This window comes from Staurois parvus, unplaced genomic scaffold (genome assembly GCF_062004578.1).
Source record: "Staurois parvus isolate SC_StPar_1 unplaced genomic scaffold, SC_StPar_1.0 ptg000937l, whole genome shotgun sequence".
In the NCBI taxonomy this organism is placed as follows: Eukaryota; Metazoa; Chordata; class Amphibia; order Anura; family Ranidae; genus Staurois; species Staurois parvus.
In genome coordinates this window covers 2,586,812-2,609,527 of record NW_028318733.1, presented here as the reverse complement: position 1 = coordinate 2,609,527, position 22,716 = coordinate 2,586,812, and the positions used below count along the sequence as shown (strand labels likewise).

The 22,716-nt window shown below is 45.7% G+C and overlaps 1 protein-coding gene and 1 long non-coding RNA gene across 2 annotated transcripts in view; one reads left to right on the top strand and one right to left on the bottom strand.

Moving 5' to 3' along the window:
* Positions 1-4,647: 4,647 nt before the first annotated feature.
* The window catches only part of LOC149441906 (uncharacterized), a 74,051-nt gene continuing 55,982 nt past the window's right edge, over positions 4,648-22,716 (bottom strand). Inside the window, exons 8-15 of the mRNA XM_089656778.1 lie at positions 22,627-22,683; positions 22,434-22,532; positions 22,265-22,336; positions 19,287-19,421; positions 18,378-18,452; positions 7,116-7,484; positions 6,001-6,074; positions 4,648-5,405 (exon numbers count right to left, since the gene is read on the bottom strand). Coding sequence (XP_089512904.1) covers positions 6,067-6,074; positions 7,116-7,484; positions 18,378-18,452; positions 19,287-19,421; positions 22,265-22,336; positions 22,434-22,532; positions 22,627-22,683 — 815 coding nt within the window. The 3' untranslated portion in view covers positions 4,648-5,405; positions 6,001-6,066. The remainder of the gene's footprint in view (positions 5,406-6,000; positions 6,075-7,115; positions 7,485-18,377; positions 18,453-19,286; positions 19,422-22,264; positions 22,337-22,433; positions 22,533-22,626; positions 22,684-22,716) is intronic.
* Positions 10,938-11,320, top strand: LOC149441907 (uncharacterized). The gene is made up of 3 exons (XR_016307278.1): positions 10,938-10,969; positions 11,085-11,168; positions 11,255-11,320. It is a non-coding gene; the product is annotated as an uncharacterized LOC149441907 (long non-coding RNA).

The following is a 22,716-nucleotide window of genomic DNA, read 5'->3' as shown; positions in this document are numbered from 1 at the left end:
TTTGGTCGCATACAGTCCATCTGGAATATCCATTTTGTTTCCATTCGCGAGACTGCTCTTTTCTTATTTGTGCCCATCCAATGGGCTTGTACTATGTCAATTCCCGCAAAATGCAAGGAAGACGGATCCCTATTGTGATGGGTCCTGTAATGTAATGATAACGAATGGTCTTTGAAGCCCTTTTTGATGTTATTGACATGTTCATGAAGCCTATCCCTAAGTCTCCTCGTGGTGCGACCAATGTACTGTTTGTTGCACGGACATTGCAAAAGATAAACGACATATTTGCTATGACAGGATATGAAGTTATTGATTTTGAATGTCGTGCCAGTACTAGTAGATATAAAATTATCAACTCTCTTTTTCCTTCTGCCATTACAAGTGCATATAATGCACTTGTTGCACGGGAAAAAACCCACAGTGTTGTCTAAGAAGGAAAAACTCTTAGGGGGGTTAATAATATTTGGGGCTATTAAATTCCTCAGAGATTGAGCTCTTCTATAGGTGATCTCAGGCTTATCGGGAAGAATTTTAGTCAGCACTGGATCCACTTTCAGAATTTTCCAATTTTGAATGATAATCCTAGAAATAGTCTTATATTGTCTAGAAAAGTTAGTCACAAAGGGACAGATTTTTCGTGGCTTTTGTGAAATATTGTCAACAAGCAAGGATTCTCTATCCATATTTCCTATTTCCTGCATAGTGCGGGTAAGACATAATTCATCGTATCCTTTTTCCAGAAATCTATTTTTTAATATAGATGCTTGTGATAAAAAGGTGTCCACAGAGGTGCAATTTCTTCTTAGCCTTAGGAATTGCCCTTTGGGTATGTTTGAAAGCCATAATGGGTGATGACAACTACTAGTGGGAATGTAACTGTTACGATCCGTTCCCTTAAAAAAGGAAGAAGTTATTATGGTGCCATCTTGGTTTATTAATGTCAAATCCAAGAAGTTCACGCTAGTCTTACTATAATCAAAGGTTAATTTGATGTTTAAGGTATTGTTGTTAAGTGTACCAAAAAAATTCACTAATGTTTGTTCATCCCCTTTCCAAATAAGCAATATATCGTCAATATACCGCCTATAGAAATACAGTTCTGGCCAATCTCTGGCATATATCACATCTTCCTCCCATCTCGCCATAAACAAGTTGGCCAGGCTGGGGGCGAATTTAGCCCCCATAGCCACGCCCCTCGTTTGTAAATAAAAGTTACTATCATACCAGAAGTAATTCCTAGTCATCGCGAAATCCAATAGTGTAAGGATAAAATTTCTTTGTGAAAAAGGTAAATTAGACTCATTGAGATAAAAATCCACCGCTTGCATACCCTCTGAGTGATCAATACTTGTGTACAATGAGGCCACATCAGCTGTTACCAGAAATGTATCATTCTCCACACAGAGACCCCGGATGTCTTGTAGCACTTGTTTAGTGTCCCTCAGATAAGATGGCGTTTTTCGTACTAGCGGTTGCAGGAAATAGTCTATGTATTCTCCTGCTCTAGAACATAGAGAACCTATACCGCTTATGATAGGACTCCCAGGAGGGTTCTCTAAATTTTTGTGTATTTTTGGGAGATTGTACATAACTGGTACTCTAGGGGCTGATGGGCATAAAAATTCTCTCTCTCTTTTACTAATAACATTATCCGTATAACCTTTAGTAATAATATTTTTAAGGGATTTTTTATATGTATATAAAGGGTTTTTTGGTAGACGACAATATGGCCTTGATTCACTAAGATGTGAGTGTATTAGCAGAGACTGACCATTCAGGCAGACTCCGGTCAATCAATCAGTCGTCTGACCAGCGTCTAGCAAGCTCATTGACGAGCGTCTGTCTACTTTGCTATCACTAAATGTGGTATCCCGTCTGGCACATTTTTAGGTGCAATACCGGATTTGTTCGCTAGATGGCGCACAAGCGCGGGCTTTATTGACATTGGCGTTCTTTTGATGGCAAGAGAATTCTTAGAATGTAATAAATAGAAGAAAATAGAAGATTCTAATACAGGTGTACTATTTCTTTTCTTGCTGTGTCTCCAAAATGATCAGGAAACTAATGCATTTACTAATGAATGTCATACATTCTGTACTCAAATGTTAAACATTTTCACACTTATATCTCAAATAATTTATATACTGCTAATTTCCCAGTATAATTATATATCTTCATTCTCTTTAATCACATAACTATTCTATGGTAAAGACAAGTGCAGCGCTATAAATGCATGTGATCAATAATGAATGCATGTAAAAACCAAAAAGTGCAAAGAATTGCAACAATGATGTAATATTGTAAATGGTGCTAAAATAAGTTCATAGAATCATTCCTGAATAATGGAATGTCCTTGGTGTGAGAGTACCAACTCGGAGAGTGCCTATGAATGGCACGTGTGGTCTCTCCGTGACGGACAGTAGTGCATGAACTCGTGAAAGGTAAACCACCCTTGGGACTGGTCTACACTCACCAGAACAAAAGTATTAATGTGTATGGGTTATACACATCACACATCTGGGGGTGCAGCGATATGCTGGCAGTTATGGGTTAGTCATCCAGCTCCATCCATCCATCCATCAGGGTGGGTGCCCAAATGGTCCTGGGGAGGAATTAGCTCAGCCACAGGAGCCAGAAAAGTGCTCAATAGTGTAGTACACTGTCACAAGGGTGGATGACCTTTCACGAGTTCATGCACTACTGTTCGTGGTTATATTTATCTTGTGTAATACCATTTTAGTAGTCTATATCATTTGACCAGCGCTCGCTCTATCATTTTTAAACAATGTAACTATTCTACATTGTAGCTCAAACTGTGTCTCCCACAGTGGTTTAGTGATTAGAGCTCAGAACTTACAGCACCTGGGTCATGGGTTCGAATCCTAGTCATGGCTACAGCCTAAAAAATGGAGATCAATTTTCTGGGTTGTGTCAGTGCCAGGAATATTGATCAATCAATTATGATTTTGCCTAATGACTAGAAAGTGGATGAATGTACTCTACTGCCAATTAGGAAATGTGCAAGTTTCATGCCGTGTATATTTCATTGTAACATTTTTCTCTATTAAATCTGTCTCCTTACACAACTTGACCCCCTCCCCCACCCCGTCATCACCTGTCCCATATGCAAATCTATGGATCACCGCCCCACTCTTTAACTATCTATTTACTGATCAAGTGAATGTGTCTCATTTTCTATCAGCTGCAGCTCAGATCTCACATTATTATACGATTGCTGATTGTATCTCACCACTAGTCTGATTGAATTCACAATTCCTGGTCAGTCCCGTTCCCTGACCTCTAATAACCTTTAGGGCCAGTTCACACTACATGTGTTTCAGTTGCTTTTTCGGCATCACAAACGCACAGAAAGAAGGTTATGTGGTTGTCATTGTCATAGTTCACATCAGCGCTTGCATTTTCAGTGCATTGCAGGTGCTGTAAACAAAGCTGACCACGCTGCATTGTTTCTGCACAGAACTGTACTGGAACACATTGAAACGTCCTTGAATGTACTAAAACGCACATGTCCCTAACTACATTGAATACAAAGAAAATAGAAAAAAATAAGTGGAAGGGATACAAAAATGCAATGTAAACATGTCCAAAACGCATCCAAAATGTACTGGAACACACTAAACATGCATGCCAAAAGGGCATGAAAAAAACCCATCAGGAACACATCTAGACTGTTTCTATAGTGTGAACCGGCCCTTAGGACTTGTTCACACCATTGGTGGTGCAGAAACGCATGCAAGAACACACATTTTCCAGCACAGCAAAGAAATGCAATGCACTCTGTAGATGTGCGCAGGTACCATGATCAAACGTTGTTGCACCTACACACGTCTATTAAAAACAGCCCCATTCACAGCCACAAAAACGCATGGCACCACAATACTGTGCGGTTAGGTGCAACACACTTGGAAAATAACATGCCTGCAGTATTTTGGCATGTTTGCACATGTTAAGCAGCCCATTGAATTCAATGGGCTTTGGGAAAAAATAAATATAACAAACACAAAATGCCACATTCACACAGGTCCCCTGACCTGTACAGCATGAATGAGTGGGTTGTTTATGTGGCTAGAGCCACCTGTTACACTATGGGGACACAGCAGCTGTATGAACACAGGTTTTAATCTGACAAGTGTGAAGGCGTGGGGAAGTGGCCCTGAATGCAGGATCTGCAGTATTCACATAGTGTAACATAGGTTGCATGCTAATGGCGACAGCCACGAAAACCAAACACTGATTCGCACTCTACAGGCCACAGCACTCATGTGAATGAGCCCTCAATTACACAACGTTTGATTTATTAACTCAGTACAGTTTTATCATTTGGATTGAACAGGAATTTGTTTGTGATTGTGTCCATGAAGAAAATGTTGTGTATTGTTACCATATATATATATAATTTGGATATTTTCTCTGGTGGTGGGGGCCTGTCAGGTATGCTGTATGGGGCCCCGTGATTTCTAACAGTGGCCCTGGGTGTATGCTTGTGTCTGTGCCACCTGTATAGTTAGGAAGAACAATAAGTTCTTCTATGGAGTATCTTGAACCTCTGCTATGTACCTCAATGCATCTAGGGATCGGCCACGTTTTCCTATGAAAAATAACAAAATTTGTTACAATGTTTCCCCTGAAGCAAGCGTGAACTGACCCCTTCATATTATAAAGCAGACCGAATTGGCATTTTCCACAATTATGCATAGGCCAGATCTGTGTGCCCAGATAGGACCTCCTAGTGGCTATTCTATGGACAAGGTACACTTTTCTGTATGCCTGATCTTTATTGAGCTGCAATAGTCAATACGCTGCAATGGGCAGAAATATTTGGAAACAAACCACATGAGCTCAAGTATCCAAACGTGAATATTCCTTCATAGCAAGCCTCCATGATGTACTGTATGGGCCTGGCCCACTCCAAATGAATGCATTGTTCTGGTAGGTCCTTCTATGACAGACTTTAGCTACTTGTGGAGGACATTGCACTGACTTTTCCTCAGATTGCATATTATCTGGCCATCTGAAGTCTCGGGAATACAATCAAGAGGATCTCACACTTTTTTAAGGTAACAAAAAATAGTCTTTAATTGACTCAACATAAAAATAAGCCAACATGGCTAAAACATATCTTGAAAATATGGGGACTCTGATATCCAGCGACAGTCCGTTCACGAACGAGAAGCAATTCTGCACCCCTAAAACCAACATAGAGGAAAGGGATGGTCAAATTGCTGTGCTGCTTCCAAACCACCTCTGGCATGCCAGGGTCTTTATGCAGGTCCTCGATGCCAGTTCTTGCCTGGGGCCACAAAATATCCACTGGCCACAAGTGAAGGTGAGTGGAGGACGTGATGGTGGATTTCTACCAGCTTCAACCGCAAGCAGTACCACTCCTGAAAAATGAGAGCAAATAATCATTGACACGTCATCATGACAGTCAATTCTCAGTGCAGGCTATCTAGAGTGTCTTTCCTTTTTAACCATTTCAAGAGTTCAAGGAAAAATTCTTGGAGCATCTACTGTGTTTGGAAAGGCCCAAGGTCCCCCCCTCCCCCAGGCACACTAATGCTTACTTGAAGTGGAGCCCCATCCTGATTTCATGATGTGCTTTAAAAGCTTGCCTCTCTGGTATACGTGGCTCATGAAGGAGTGTTCTTGGGATCACACCAAAACAAGGTGCTTGTTCGGGGAGCAATGGACAGGAGAGAGGGGCCAAGGAATGTTGGCATGGGAGCAGCTAAATGAATGATCTTGGCTGCTCTGTGGCAAGCGGCTGTTCAGAGCAGGTAAAGCAGTCCTTAGACGGGTTGAAAATTGGCTGATCTTCAAAATAAAAAAACACAAAAAGAAAATTCGATTGTTCGATGGGCCGACGTTACCAACGTTCTAAAAACTATCCGATTGTCAACCCGTCTATGGCTGGCATTAGTCTTACATGTGAATTATTGTCGTTTGGAACAATTGTTAAGATCACTTTTCCAAACCCACCTGTGACGTCAAACAGCGAATTGCAACAGGCTTCCCAGGGTCGCCATCTGCCTTCCCCTCCAGCAGTTAATCAGCTGAAAAAAAAAAAAACACATTTAGATCCATAGCAGAGATTCATTCCTTCAGATAATCTACAGGTGGCACAGACAATAGGCCCAACTGGCCAGCTGTTCTACTTCCTCTTCACTCTCTTGCCCAAAGCCACAGCATTTCTTCATGTAATGTTTGATTGGCCAGGACAACTTGTCATGTTGACTACACACTGGCTAAAATGGCAACCAATGCTTGGCACCCACCCTCTACCCAATATCCTGCTACAGGGCATCATGGGTGCTCGTACCTTGGCCGTGTTGCCATTTTTTCTCGGCTGTCAATCCCTGGGTCCTTGCTACTGATGACTCGGCAGTGCCCGATGATTCTCGAGCATCTCTGATGGGGAGGATAACTGCATGTAAACAAGACAGTTCTCCTCCCTGTCAGCTTGTGCACACTGCTTTGGATGGATGTGCATAGCACAGCCATCCTAAGCAGTGTCCTTACAGTGAAGCACACAGACAGCACAGAGTAAAACAGCACACAGGTAACCCTTGCCTCGCCCCACATGTTAACCCCTTCCTGCCCAGTGCCATTAGTACAGTGCCAGTGCTTTTTGGTCAGCAGTGATCACTGTTTTGCTGTCCCTGACATCCCCAGTGACACCAAGTTAATTCCCCCCAGTGGCAAGAATGTCTGCCACAGTCCCGCTATAAATTACTGCTCCCCACCATTACCAATACAAATAACCCCATTAAAACAGGATCTATTCTGCCATTTGTAGACACTCGAACATTCACAGCAGCAACAAAATTTACATGTATTGTGATTTTAGGCAGCAAAGACATGGAGCAGAATACATTTTGCACTACAGAAATGGACATGTTTAATCTCAAAAAGGGAGAAAGATTGCTTGAGTCACAAAAGTGAATGGCTTGGGTGATCTAGCGCAATTACAAAACACACAGGTCACAAAATTACTCCAAATGAAAGCTAAAATTCTGGGATAACGATTAGACAAGACCAAAACAAGGACCAAATTGACTGCAACAAATTTAATCTACCTATGGTAGAATACGTACATGTGAAGTAGCGGGTGATCAGGTCAGCTCGCGTGGCCATCCCATCATCTGTATTGGAGCTTCGGGACACGCGCAGCTGACGGACTTCCGGCTCCCTCTCCTCAGAAGTCTCCCACAAATCATTCCTCGCCTGGCAGATGTTGTGTAGGAGGCAACAGGCGAGGATGATCCTGGCAGACATCTGAGGAGAGTATAATAACTCCCCCCCAGGCCTGGCCAAACACAAGAAACGGGATTTGAGCAGACCTATGGTCTGCTCGATGATGGCTCTGGTTTTGGCCTGAGCCTTGTTGTAGCGTTTCTGGGCCAGGCTCTGGGGGTACCTGACTGGAGCCATCAGCCACGTCAGCTGCGGATAGCTGGCATCCCCTGCAAAAAAAAGAACAAATGTGGTCAAGTCATTGCATTAGTATGGTCATACATTATATAGACGTTCAAACCGTACATCATTTCTAAGGTTGGTTGCTACCTAGACACAATTGATAGCCTGTCTCCATTGTAAAGTGACCAAGTTTTGTACAATGTGAATGTCAAAGTACTTTAGAGCATGAAGTCAGTGTTGGAATACATGGACCTTACTTATGTCTTTCTCACATTATCTGCTGATTGGTGCATATATGTATGCCCTTGTTTTTGGTTTAGGGCCTAGAGTCCACATCTATATGGCGCAAGTTGAATCTTTGGATGGGCTGAGAGGGTGTTCCCAGCACAGTTCTCAGTGGGGCTAAAGAAAGAGCCATATGTATGTGTGCAAAGGTTAGCTTTAGGATCATGTTATTGCTATGATTGGCAAGCATAGTGGCCTCCTAACTGCAGGGTCTGGGCCTATATCAGCTATGGTAACATGCATGCAATATTATAGTTCACGTGTAGCCACAAACACACACAATAACTTGCCAAGAAGCCAGCCATCTGGCATTTGGCCACTTTCGAATTTTTGGAATACACCCGACCGATGGAGGATGAAAGCATCATGGCATGACCCTGGAAAACCTGAGTTGACACTCATAATCCGCTGTCTGGCGTCACAAACCAGTTGTACATTGAGGGAATGGTACTGCTTGCGGTTGCGATAATCTCTTTCTTCTGTCTTGGTTGCTCGTATTGCAACATGGGTACAATCTATCGCACCCAGGACTCGTGGCATTTGTGCCCGACGGTAGAAATCCACCTTCACGCCATTCCACTCCTCTTCATTTTGTGGCCAGTGAATAAATTGTGGCACCAGGTCAAGAATGGCATATATGACCTGCATAAAAACCCTGGACACGGTTGGCTGACTCAATCCAACCACAAGTCCAGAGGCGGTTTGGAAGCTGCCCCGACCCAAAATGTAGAGGGTCGCCAGCAATTTGACCATCCCGGGTACAGCATGACTGCGCCTTGTGGTCGGCACAATCTTTTCCTCTATGAGGTCATAGAGGTGCAGAATTGATTCTCGTCCTAAACGGAACCAACGCCGGATATCAGAGTCCCGCATATTCTCAAAATGTGCTCTTTGAAAAAAAAGCCTTGGTTGGTGCAAGGGCACCAAAGCCTGTGGCACAGTTTCCTGCTCAGCAGCAGCAGCAGCAGCAGCACAAAAAAGTTGGTTGAAAACCTCTACTGCCACATTGATACACTCATCGCATGCCTCATCCAACTCAGCAAGCCTCTCCTGCCAACTCATACTCATGTCTCTAACCCACAAACTAAGCAGATTTCGCGCCTATTTAAACGCACATGTCAATAACGCGCATGAATATTTGTCACTGGCGCCCTCATACTCGTCACTAGCGCCTGCATACGTGTCACTGGCGCACGACTATAAATGAGAGCACGTGGAAAGTCAGTTTTCTCATGTACCAGATGTCTGGAGGAAGCTATCAGAAGGTAAGCTTACAAAGTTATTTAAAACTATAATTTCACTGATATTTGTTACTAGAAACAGCTCAAAATATGCTAGACAATTATTATGTGAAAACAAATGTATCCTTCTCTACTTAATTTACACATTTTTTGGATTGTATATATGCTTTTCATTTAGCTCATTTTTAGCTGGTTGTAGCACCTGTAATGTGCCAGTGCCCAAAGCATTCACTTATCTTATAATGTGTTGTTTGCCTGGCCAAAAATTGCATTTTTGGCAAGACTTTTGCTCTTAATGTCTGCCCTTATTCTCCCCACAATTTTCAACATCACACCAGTGCGAGTTGGTAAGTGTGGTCCCCACTAGGGCACGTGCTGTGTATAGAGAGTGGAAACGTGACTTTGGCCCTCCTGTCTTTTGTCTCCCTTTGCAGTTTGCTGAAGTATCACCCCCACCCCCAGGCAGGGGCTCTTCATATTGGTAAGTGTGGTCCCCACTAGGGCACGTGCTGTGTATGGAGAGTGGAAACGTGACTTTGGCCCTCCTGTCTTTTGTCTCCCTTTGCAGTTTGCTGAAGTATCACCCCCACCCCCAGGCAGGGGCTCTTCATATTGGTAAGTGTGGTCCCCACTAGGGCACGTGCTGTGTATGGAGAGCGGAAATGTGACTTTGGCCCTCCTGTCTTTTGTCTCCCTTTGCAGTTTGCTGAAGTATCACCCCCACCTCCACCCCACCCCCAGGCAGGGGCTCTTCATATTGGTAAGTGTGGTCCCCACTAGGGCACGTGCTGTGTATGGAGAGCGGAAACGTGACTTTGGCCCTCCTGTCTTTTGTCTCCCTTTGCAGTTTGCTGAAGTATCACCCCCACCCCCAGGCAGGGGCTCTTCATATTGGTAAGTGTGGTCCCCACTAGGGCACGTGCTGTGTATGGAGAGCGGAAACGTGACTTTGGCCCTCCTGTCTTTTGTCTCCCTTTGCAGTTTGCTGAAGTATCACCCCCACCCCCAGGCAGGGGCTCTTCATATTGGTAAGTGTGGTCCCCACTAGGGCACGTGCTGTGTATGGAGAGCAGAAACGTGACTTTGGCCCTCCTGTCTTTTGTCTCCCTTTGCAGTTTGCTGAAGTATCTCCCCCACCTCCACCCCACCCCCAGGCAGGGGCTCTTCATATTGGTAAGTGTGGTCCTTCCTCCAGGGCATGTGCTGTCTTTGGAGGCCAGACACCTAACCCTTGCCCTTATGTCACTTTTTGTGTTTCAGATATCATCTGGTTGGATAGATTCCTGCTGCTGCTGCTGCAAACAGCACCCAGCCAGACCCCCTGCCCACCTGTCATCCCATGGTGGGAGGAAGAGGCCGTGGACCCAGGGGGGGCCGTGGTGTCCGTCAGGGCACTGAGCCTTCCCCTGGGCCATTTGGCAGGGGGGGCATGGAGGGCCAGGGGTCTGGCTCTGGTGTGAGGGGGCGCCAAGCTGGTGGCAGAAGGAGCCAGGCTTCCCTCCGAGAAGAGGTGGAAGCTGCGGCTGCTGCCTCCCCTTCTAGTCCTGGTGAAGAAACATCAAGGGGAGGCAGACGGGGCTGGGGCCGGGGCCAGGCCCGGCCTCAGGCCCCTACTGAGGCCAGGTTTCCATCCTTCTCCCGCAGAGAGAACTGGGCCCTGATAAATGCCTTCATGGAAAGGCAAGAAGGCATTCTGGGGTCCAGCTCCTCCCGCAGTGGTCAGGCGGCCAAGGACCATCTGTGGGAGGAGATTGCGGTGGTTGTGAATGCAGTGGGGACGGTACGCCGGACCCTCCTGAACATCAAGAAGCGTATGCGTGATCTGAGACGTCATTTGAAGTCAAAGTTGGCTGAGTGGGCTAAGCAGGGGCATGTTACCCACGAAGGTGTGGATCCCGCATATTATGAGCGCCTGTCTCAGGACGAACGAGCACTTCTCCCAGTCATCAGCATGTCCACGATTTTTGGGGTGACGGCTCGTGTAGACACTGATGACTTGCAGAGTGGTAAGTACACTACACATATCCATATTGTCTATAAAGTTGTGTTATCTTATTGAAAAGCAAAGTGTGTGAAATAGTGTAGCTTTACATTTGTTGTTCATTTTGTCTTGTGTTGTAGCCCGTCCCGAGCCAGGTGCTGCCCCTGCTAGCCCCTCAGACGACTCGGATCACGCATACGCTGATCCAGAGGTGTTCACTCCTGGTAAGTACTCATTGGGAATGCACCCCGTAATGTTGAACAAGCTGCTAAAACATCAAACATCTTACATGTCAATGTCCTATTCACAGCACAACATCAGCAGGAGGAGGAGGAGAGGCTCCACCCACTGCAGTCAGACCAGGAGGAAGGTCTGGGTATGTATTATTGTGCTTGCCTAGAACAATCATAATCACTCAGGATGAACCAATGAGCATCCTCTGAGGAATGCAGAACAAACCAAATGCTAAACTCTGTGTGAACACAAATATATCTCCACAACACGCTGTATTTCTTTGGGCCTCCTCACTGTGCTGCACTCAAAACCGTAGAGAAATCAATGTGAAAAAATGTTACCACACAGAAATGTGTCTCATCCCTGCCACATGTTGTGGGCCCAGTTTCCCCAGACCAATACAAGCAGGTAACACCATAAAACCAAATGTGGGAACAAACAGAGTAATAAAGTTCCAAACATCACTAATTAGCTGACATCTCCTGAGCGTTCCAAATCAGACTCTCCCTCGTAACCTCAGAAATTCGCCCAGGCACAAACACATTCCACACATGTAAACACATACACGTAATCTGACCAATGTCAAAATGCTCAACTCTGACAGTCCCTGAATATCCAATGTGTTTGGTGTGCATATATCATGCCTGCTCAATATACAGGAAATGATGTGCTCCACTACAGGGACCCATCACTTCCCAATTGTGCCGCTCAACTTCAGGTTTTTGCCCACACAAAGGGAAGGTCAAACACACTTTGGTCAACACTATGGTTGGCAGAACTGGCAACATCTCTCAAATTCTATTGTAATCAGTAAGTAGCATTTTAAAGCTGCAGGTCTCCAGGCAAATACATGGACAAAGTAAAGACCAAAAGAGCTCATGCTTGTCTACATTTCCATTCAATAAGTTTATTGGGCACCTTAAGGATGCTGATTTCCAGAGTAGTGTTCAAACACCTGTCACCTGCACTGTAGTTGTCATTGGCCTACAGTCCAGGGAGGTAATCAAATGACGCCCACCTGCATGCCCCTGGGGGCTCACACCTGCCAACTTCTGTGGCCTTTACCATTTGATCATGGCAGATCAATGCTCAATGCAATTGCCAGTTATTGCCTGCACCTTCCTCACGCTGTCAATGTGAAGAATGTACTGCAAACAACTGACAATTTGTAGAGGATTTCTCGCCAATGATCATCAGGGCACTGATGATCATTGCCATGATGATCAATGCCCAGCCTTGCCACCAGTCAGTGCCGCCTACCAGTGGCCATCATTGGTGCAGATCAGTGCCACCTCATCATTGCAGTCTCATCAACAGCTCAGTGAAGGTGAAAACTTACCTGTTTGAAGAATTTGATAAGAGAAAACAAGAGAAACATAGTTTTCCACATTCTTAGGTGGTTATGTATTTTTACGAACACCAAACAAACACACAGTAGCCATTAAATATCCCCCAAAACAACCACTATTTGTCTGAAAACAATGTCAGATGAGTACAGTGTTGCCTGACCACAATTGTCATTCAAAGTGTAACAGCATTGAAAGGTGAAGGTTGTCCAGCCCAGGAAGGAATTTTAACTGGCCAGTAGGCAAGTGGTTTAAAAATATCTGTGCTGACACGTCTGCCAGTAATATCTAGTGGGCCCCTCTCCTGACTTGTTTCATCATGTCATCTGGGACATAAGCCCAATAAAACTTTAGAGGTCAACATCTAGAAATGTAGCTACTCACCCAATTGTAAAGCTTAAAGTGATGGCGTCCATTTTACCATAGCTCAAAATGCAGAGGCAAAATCAAAGAGATACCAACACTGAGTACTTTTGGAACCATCTTCCCCAAGCCAAAAAACACAGCCAGATCACAATTAAAAGCACACACAATTGCTCCTTTTCCAAGTCACGAATAAGGAATCTCCAGGGGCAAATATTTTTACTGTGTCTCCCCCCCCCCCCAAAACAAAGTAAATGAAATAATGTTTTTGGCCTCTCATGTAGACATGAGGTAAATAATTAGACTGCTTGAGCTTGTGTAACTTACTTTTTTGGGATCATTGCTTAGTCATGAGCTGGAGAGAGTGATATGCATGTGACAATTTGGAATTTTAGCTGTTCACTTTGTCTAAATCCCAATCCAATCACATTACAGACCCAGAAGGTATCAGTCTGGGTGAAGCAGCCAAATCATTTATTTTGGCCAGATGTTCATCCAGTGTAATATGTCAGGGAAAGGCATTTACCAATACCTGGTCCTAGGGGTGGGACAAGAACATGAGCTAGTGTTTGTTGTCGGATAAGCCCCCTGTCCTACTGTATGCTTGTGCTGTGTGTTAAAACACTCTCTGAATACATTTTTTTGTTTGTTTCTTCTTGCAGCCAACATTGGATTCAGCTGGATTGGCACCTCATCCACCTGAACACAGCCCCCTTCTTGTGCTTGGTGAAAGGCTGATGTCCAATCTGGAGAGATTATTGGAGCAAAGGAGGAATTACAGTCCCCCTCCTGATTTTGAACATTTACTGCAGCTCCAACACTCAACCCTGCTTCGAATTGCCACTGCAGTTGAGGCTCAGACTGCAATCATGCAGGAAAACAATCACCTGCTGCATGACATCCGAGCCTTCTGTCAAGTAGGACCTGATCAAAATGCACCATCAACCAGCGGCTCACAACCCTTGTGTAGTCGTTTGGAGTCAATGCCAATGGTGCTACACAGTTCCCCTGCTGGAAGTGGTGGGGAAGCAGCAGGGGAACTACATATTGAGGTGCCTGTTCAGGAGTCACCCACTCTGGAGGAGCCCTCTCAAATCCCACCCCAGCCCCTAAATCCCCAGGTGCAGAATCAACCCGTCATCCCTCACACTTCATCTTCCTCACACTCCACTTTGCCCCTTGGCCACACCCCCACTTTCATAGCCCCTCACACTGTTCCTACACACACCACACAATACCACTACCTCCCTTACCAAACACATCCTACACACTTCAATGCCCCTACCAACACACCCCTCCCAACCACACATTCAACCCCTTCTTCTGTAGTCCTTCCCTCTCACTCTTTCACAGCCCCACAACCAATTTACACCACTTTCCAGCACCACTTTAGGTTATCCCCTTCTTCTGCCTCCACCCAATACCCTTACCCAGGCCCTGGACACTACCCCCCCTGCCCTCATACCCCCCCCGCCCTCATACCCCATCCCGCCCTCATACCCCCCTCCCCCCCGCCCTCATACCCCTCCCCCCGCAGCAGCAGCAGCAGGAACCATCCGAGGCGCCGGAGGAGGCCGAGGCGCCGGAGGAGGCCGAGGAGCCCGAGGCGCCCGAGGAGGCCGAGGAGCCCGAGGCGCCCGAGGAGCCCGAGGCGCCAGAGGAGCCCGAGGCGCCCGACCATGACCTTCCCTTCCCCACCCGCCTATATTTAAATAAATGTTCTTTTGTTCAAAGTGGCTGAACGTGTCTTGCATATTGTCAAATGTGTTTGGGCTAATAATGTTGAGTTGGTCATGTAGGAAATCCAACACAGGTGTTTTAGGTTTAGTGTTGCGGCCAGTAATTCTAAATAGTTAATGTTGATTGCATCATCAGACCCCAGCCCTTCTCAACAAACTGGTGACCAAAGGACTAGCCAATCTAAAACAGCGCTGTCAAGTGCGTAACAATGCTGCACCCTGCACAAACCTTTCCCAGCTAATGGACCACACTCTATGTTCCGCCAGCCTGGGAGCAATTGTTACTGGGTCAGGTTAATGACGCAATTAACCCTTCACACTGCCAACACCTCCTTTTTGCACAGAGAAAGAGGCAACTTGGCAATATCAGCAATACCACTATGATGGTTGCATAAGCATTGGTATACCACTGTCAACACAGGCAGCGATATACTGAAATTTAAAACACACAATAGCGCTCTTCAGAGACAGGGGTGCTTATTTTGCATTAAAGAGCTTTAAAAAACAGTTCAACACTTCCAGATAGTAAGCTTCATAACTAAAAGGTCAGGAGGGTGTAAGAAAAATATTTTCAGAAAAAGATGTAGCAGATAAATGGATAGAACAAAGAGAACAGAAGTTTAGAGGGATAAAGTACTTGCCTTTGGGTTAAGCAGATCATGTTTCACTGCCAAAAGGGGCTTATTTCCCAAAGTTCGTTCCTATGTTAAAAGGGCGATTCTACCATTTTTCTCTCAAGTCAGCTTGGCTTAATGTCAAGCATCACAGCCTTTATCTAGGAACTCAGCAGGGTGTCTCCCTGAAGCAGAGAGCCAATTGCCTCATTTGTGTGGGTGTCAGGTGGAGACCCAATCTATGACCAAAAATCACTCATTGATTATATTATGGTTCATAACTTAGCCAGGATACATAGAACATTCTATCCACGAGTAGATTAATACGCACAATCTTCTGCTAAACGGCTACATATGAGATACCTGCTTGGATGCTTAAGGAGATATCATTTTCTGCTCTCCTGTATATCACAGCTAGGGTGTGTAATATACCAGGCGACTTGTCTTAAAGTGAGCCATCCCAATATGTGCTCCATGTTTGTGTAATTATTTCCTAGAGACATAAAATTATATGTAAAACTGGATTTGGAAAATGTAAGTCTGTTTTACGATTCCTTGGAATGAGTTTGCTGCCTGTGATCTCTGTCATCATCCAGACCACATGTCACTCAACAGAGAGAGAGAGGGGGGGGGGGATATCAGAGGAATCGGATTTGGGAGAGAGAGACAATATGGAGGGGTTTGGAGCAAAATGGATGAGCACGTGCCTCTCTGTGGGCACAATTGCTACAGTTAACACTCCAAAAAACAGCACATACTAAATAACATTCAAATTTGACACTTCAAGGAATTGGTGGTTATACTCTTTGGCCTTTCTGCTGTTTTGACCTGGTGGTGTGTCAAAGAGTTCTAGATGTTCCACATCAAACAAGTTCTCTGCCACATGTAGCAGTTGGGCATTGTCTGCTCTCAATTTGGCTGACCCAATTGAGCCAAGGATGCTCAGTGGACTCTGTGGGCAAGACTAACTTTCACAAAAATGGGGCAAAAAATATTGCAGCTTGCTTGCAAATTGTGGTCTAGCTTTGCTCTTTATGGGATGCTGATTTTAAAGAAGACTCCTGCATCAAACACTTGCCTCCCCCAGAGACTGACACTGCTGTCCAAATACGTTCCCTGGGCTACTACATTGACACACACTATAGAAGAAGTGTGTCAATAGCCAGGCCACGACTTGCAAACATTAAGCCTGCCAAGGAAAGCTAGAGACACCTAAAAGTTGTGAGAATAAGAAAAAGACTTTTGTTGTTTGGACTATCATTCTGCTTGACTTACTAGACCCAGACTAAGTTTGCTTTACACACCGTGTTACATCTTGCCTCGAGATTGGTTTGGGAGCATAGGATCTTACGCTGCCTGATTCTAGATGTGTGTGCCTATGGAATTTATGTGCCCAGTTGACACTTGTTCCTCACTTCATTCCCTTCCCACTTCCTGTTGACAAAAAAATGATATGTGAATTAGCAACAAATTGGATCCAAGTGGTGTGTGTTGAGCAGAAAGTCAATTTCTCCCTTTTCTTTGCTGCAGGACATTGCATGTAAGTGGTCTCATCCATAACTGATAGTCCTTCCCAGAGCAGCTTTCAAGTCATGTGGCTTCTGTGTAATGCCAATCCCAATTACAAATGAGGTGAGGAGTAACATCTTGACAGAGTTGCCCACAGGATCCACCCACACATTATCTACTTGGTTGCACCTCCCCTTTTGCCAGTCTTCACAACTACACTCCACCAAGCTACCTTGAAGTCCCTGGATGGACTGAAGAGCTACTCCAAATGTAAACAATGTAACATGAATGGAGTGTTCTGTGTAAACTCTTGCGGCATTTCACAAACGGCAGCAAACTAAGATTGGGAGTAGCTGCAGACAGCAAGCAGTCAACTGCAATCTTTATATATCCGAGTTTAGGATTGAAGAAGCTGGTTTACCTCTTTGAAACATGCAATCCTAAAGCTGGACTTGCCAGACTTTGTTCAAGGTAAGCAAGATTGGCCACTGCAGCTGGAGCTAGCCGTGTACTGCAATGCTTTAGGGACATGCAGATCAGCTCCAACTGCAATGAAAATGATTGCCTACCTGCAAAGGCTAAATAAGGCCACAGCACAGTCCACTGTCAAATATAAATAACATTTATTCATAAAAACATTTAAAAACATTAAAACCGACGAAAATAGGCCACAATGTCTGGCTGGTTCTCGGCTGGCCCCACCTCCAATGCCTGCTCCAGCGTCCCAATGCGCTCACACACCCAGCCCATGAGCACAAACAACAGCATGCAATACTTGTCTAACTTTGTCCATTATCCTGAAAGCACTCTATGCTGTTTTCAACTTATCATTGGAACACAGAGCTTACATCTCTTGCCTGGGAGGATTTCATGGGCCAGGGAGTGAGTTTGGAAGCCTTAGGTCTAGATTAGAGTGTTTGCTCACTGACTACAAATATATCTGTGGGCAACAGCAAAAAGGGCAATCTCATCAGTAAGGGCAACAGATGACTTTGCCACACCTATCTCCTCCACAGAGTTCCCAAAGACATCTATCCTAGATTTCTATTAGCTGCAGAGAGGGGAGGGGTGGGGCCCTACACACATGCACCTCAGCCAGAGCACAGAGCTGAGCAAATTCTGTGAGCCTATTGGAGCCTAGTGGCCCAACTCCCTCCACACAGGTCCAGAGATTCCTATAGAGCTGGCAGTGTGATTAACCAGGTGTGTCCTTGAAGGGAGGCAGTCCTTCTCCCAGGAAGCTGGATGTGTCAGCTGCATCTATTAGGAGTGATTCTTTAAGATAGTGGAGAGACCAGAGTGGAACAAACACTAGTTACTTGGGAAGCAGGTTTTGGATCACTGGAGTGTCAGGTTAGTGCTTGACTATTGTGTCATATTCTTTGTTTATTGCCCTTTCTTAATTAGAAAAACACTTTAATGTATGCCTATGTAGAACAACTCAGCTGTCAGGTCTAAGTGTGAATATTAAGCCCCTATCTGCCTGATGTGTTGTTTAGTGTGAATGTTTTATTTCTTTGTGGGGGGCATCCTATACACAGGACGAGACCAAACAATTTAGACAAGGGGGAGCTGAAGCCTTCTACATACGTTACATGTGCATATGTGTAAACAGTTCAGAAACTGACCTTCTGGGATGTCGGCCTCTGCATCCAGTGGGGGCTGTAGCTCCCCCATAGCAGGTGGGGCATTGGGAAGTACAACTACATGAAGAGTAACAAAAAAAAGACACAAGAAAAAGTTGCGAGTCCTGACATTTGACAAACACATGGATGTTAAACAGTCACATAGTACAGGCCCCAGGTAGTAAGCCCTAGCCCTACCCAACATAGCAAAGTCCTCTTTCGGTTTGGGTTACTAAACTAGATGGCCAGAAGAGCTTAAGGCCAAATTCATTTGGCCACTTGTTGGCACCCACACTCCAGCAAGCTGCTCATATCCTACAATGCTAACATACTCTTTGGCTGTCCATTGACGATGTTTCAGATCACCTTAGGACGTAACCCAAAGGTCTCCCTTGCCAGTGGTGTGGTGCCAGCATTCCAATGTTGGAGAGGCTTGCTCTTGACAAGAGGAATTGGCTCACACACATCAGCTTAGCTACGCTTACACTACAGTAATAGTGGAAACACTCATTGGTCAGCCCTTGCAGCCATTCCCACTTTCCTTTCTGGGGTCTACAATAGAGTGACTTACATCATCCCAAAGCAAAGGTCACAGGTCGGCAGCAGACCTGAAGCTTCACAGGAAGACGCCACAAGGTCTAAGTCTTTGACAGTCTAGCTGTAAAAGGGCTTAGTCCATACAATATTCTCCTCCCCTATGCCAAAACACAAATGCCCCCTCGAGTGTTAACACATGCACACTGCAAGGTGGCATTTGTAGCTTGGAGCAGATTGGGAATCACTAGAAAAAATAAGTCTGGTGCCAGGCTTACCACCCTTTACCCAACACATCTCATGTGACACCCCCACACATAGACACTGTGTAAAAGCAAATATTGTAAAGTTGATCACATTCACACAAATGGGACATACCTGGGTCCTGGGGCTCAGGGGAACTGGAGGGGAGTTGGCCCTCCTCCAACGACTCCACCTCTTCCTCCTCCTCCTCCATCCATTGCCTCCTGTGGGCTCTGAAGTGCAGCCACTCCCTTTCTGAGTGCAAGGTGACTTGAAAAAAACACAAGCAAAAGAGCTCCACATGTCAGTATAATTCGAGGCTTTGTAAACTTAAGAGTTTACTACAAACACACACACTGTTAAAACCAAGCCTTACATTCTCTCAGACTTGAAGTACAAGGTGCAGACTAACTCCAGCTAAGTTTCGATAGTGTATGACCCTAGGGAGCCATGGATGTCCAAGAAAGTCGAACGTGAAATTCTGGCTCATGATTGTACAAATAGAAGAGGGTGCACTCATGAAAATGTACAAAGTCCAATCTTTATGTCGGATACTGTAAGGGGTTGTGGTGTTAACAGCCACTGTGCCCTTAGCTGCAACCTTTTCAAAGGTTGACACAAGGGAAAGGCCTTAACCCTTGGATATTCAAAGACACACAACTCAGAACACTTCCCAAACACTAATAGCCGAGAAGCTCCTCAGAGATAGGCTCTCCCACCCCTCTGCTAGTGGATTTTGGGGGCACATATCCTGTGTTGGATGGTCATTGTAAATTTAGTCAAAAGGCCAAAGTTTCTTGGCTTCATGCATTCGCAGCATGAAAGCCCCACTGCTTGGCATCCTCCTCAGGCTCTAAAAATACTGACCTGCTGCCAATTATCATCCCATGCTGTTCTAGAGAGCAGAACTTGGTCTCCGAAAGGTATGGATGTGTACAGGCCTACACATATTGAGCTAATAACTGCCTGGCCACTACACTAGAATCCACATTGGAAGCTGTATTCTCAAAACTGCTTGACCATGTGTGATAAGAAAGCAAGCAATATTACTTAAAGTCTTACTAGACCCACAACAGTCAAAGCAGTGTAAATATGCAGTAAATCATCCTTGTTATACTCGCTGTGTAAACTAAGGGGTTAATACTCTGTCTTGTGTAAGAAGGCTGTTTGATCCTGTCTTCTCTGCCCCTCCTCTTGTTGAAATGACCAACTGATACAGACTGAATCCGTAATCACATGCACATGCTCAGTTTGCTGTGCATTGCTATACTTTTTGGGTGTTTGTTTGGGGAGGGTGCATGTGATCAGCACAGGGCCAATCAGCACTGTTCACATAGAGGGCCAGAAGATTCACACCATCCTAGAGCAGACAGACAAATACTCAAAGTTTAACAGAGCTCTGCTGAAGTCACAAGACTGCTCTAACTGCTGATAAAAGGCATTTAGCTTTTTTTTATGGCCTTAAATACTTGCACTGCCATGTTCTGTTTTATTGCGGGAGACCAGACAGAGTGAATTCTGGGTACAGGGAGAGCGGATATAGTCAATGCAGGGTCTGCGTAGACCAGATAGAGTGAATGCAGGCTTCGGGGTTTAGTTACACTCTAAGCCTGACATACATAGATTAAAAGGGAAATCCAGCCCAAGATTTTTGGACTGTACCTCTCCTGTGGATTACAGAAGTGTAGTTCATTTGGCACTCCTGCGACACATTTTCAGGGGACAGCTGCATTCTATTCACTGAAGTCACACAGCATGGCCAGACTGGATCAAGATCCTGACTTTCAAGTCATGATATACTGCAGACTCCGGAGCAGCAACTGGATCAGCCTAGCCACGAATAACAAAGAGTTTAGCCTGCCAGTGCCTCCCCCTCCACAGCACAGTAAGTGCTGGGGGGTTGAGCTGACAGCAACATGTGATTGCAGATGGCACAGTGTGCCTGAACTCCCAGAAACCCCCACCCCCTCCTGGTGCCTGTGTCCCCTCACCCACCCCCTTCTCATCCTGTAGCAGCCTTTGAAGTTGGGCTGCACAGGATGAGAGGTGTCACCTCTCCCCCCCGCTGCTTGTCACTTCCTCCCATCCTGCAAAGCCCCATGGGAGGAAGGTGACCCGCCATACAGCCAGGAGAGGGATAGCCTCCCACCAGTGGGTTCCGGAGCAGGGCTGCCGTCCTGTCGCTGCGCGCCCCCCCGGCGGCTCTAGCACGGGTGCGAGGCTTCCCGCACCTGCACCCGCTGGAGACAAAGAGAGCAAGGCCCATGTCAAGAGGGCGTGCCTCATTGCCTGGGCAACACAGCGCTGGGCTGGATGTTGCCAGGACAACAGGGAGCCGACGCAGGATTCTCCAGGGTGTTTTGTCTGCTGCGAAGCTGCTGGGAGGTCTGCGCTGAGGCGAGACCCCCGCAGCCACTCTGCATAATACTCTAGGGATACCAGGATTATTAGCCGCTGAACACTCTGCTAATACTCGGGGCTCAGGAGGAGTACTCGCTGCTACACTGCCTAATACTGTGAGGCCACGTGTTGCAGTGTGCTGTAGAAGTGGACCCTCTCCTGTGTGCTAAGTGTCGCCCCCTGTTGTAGGCCGCTGTGAGCCAGGAAAACCCCTGCCGAAACTGTGAGTGTTTCTGCCCCTGTTTTCCCCCCTGTATGGAAGGGCTGTGAACTCTCCCCCCTTTCCCTTCCCTGCCTGGATTACAATTTAACAGAGACTCTAAGTTTGCCCTTCTTGGGGCCAAATTTCAATATTTTGGGGAGCCATCCCTGCTCTTCCCCTGCCACGAGAACTTGGACGCTAACTTCATACCCAAATTGAGTGACTGTCCTAATTCAAGAAAGCATTGTGTGTTTATCATCTGCTCTGTGTGTTTGGTCCTGCCTACGCTCCATCACAGCGGAGTTACCACCCTTACAACCTAGGGGGGACAGATGAAGTATTGGACCAATGCTTCAACCACCTAGGTAAGTTGCAGTAGTGGAAACAAAAATAAGGCAGACTTAGATAAGAAACTACAGTCTGGCCAATATTAAGCAGTCAAATTAGCCTACAGCTATGGTCAGCATGATTGTACAGAAGGTAAATCACCAAACACATTGAAGGTACTTACAGTGGACCTGAGGGGGTGACCACTCCTCCCTCTGCTCTTCCTCCAGCTCACCCTCTTCCAATATGGCTGGAGCTACACAAACAACAAGAAAGAACAAAACCAACACATTGCAAACATCAAATTGACATAATGCACACAGAGAACAGGCAAGCACATCCAAGGCACTTACAGTGAGCTGGAGGTGAGGGGGCCTCCTGCTGTGGACTAAATTCTGGAGGTGGCTGGTGGGCCTCCTCCTCCTCCTCCTCCGGAGAAAACCTTGCTTGAACTACACAAACAAGAAAGGACAACAATAACCCCTTTGAGAGAGCCAAGGACAACAAGGAACACAGAGAACAGACAAGCACATTCAATGAACTCACAGTGTGCCTCAGAAGAGGGATCCCCCTCCTCTCCCTCTTCTGACATGGCTGGTGGTGCTACATAAACAACAAGATAGAACAGAACACATT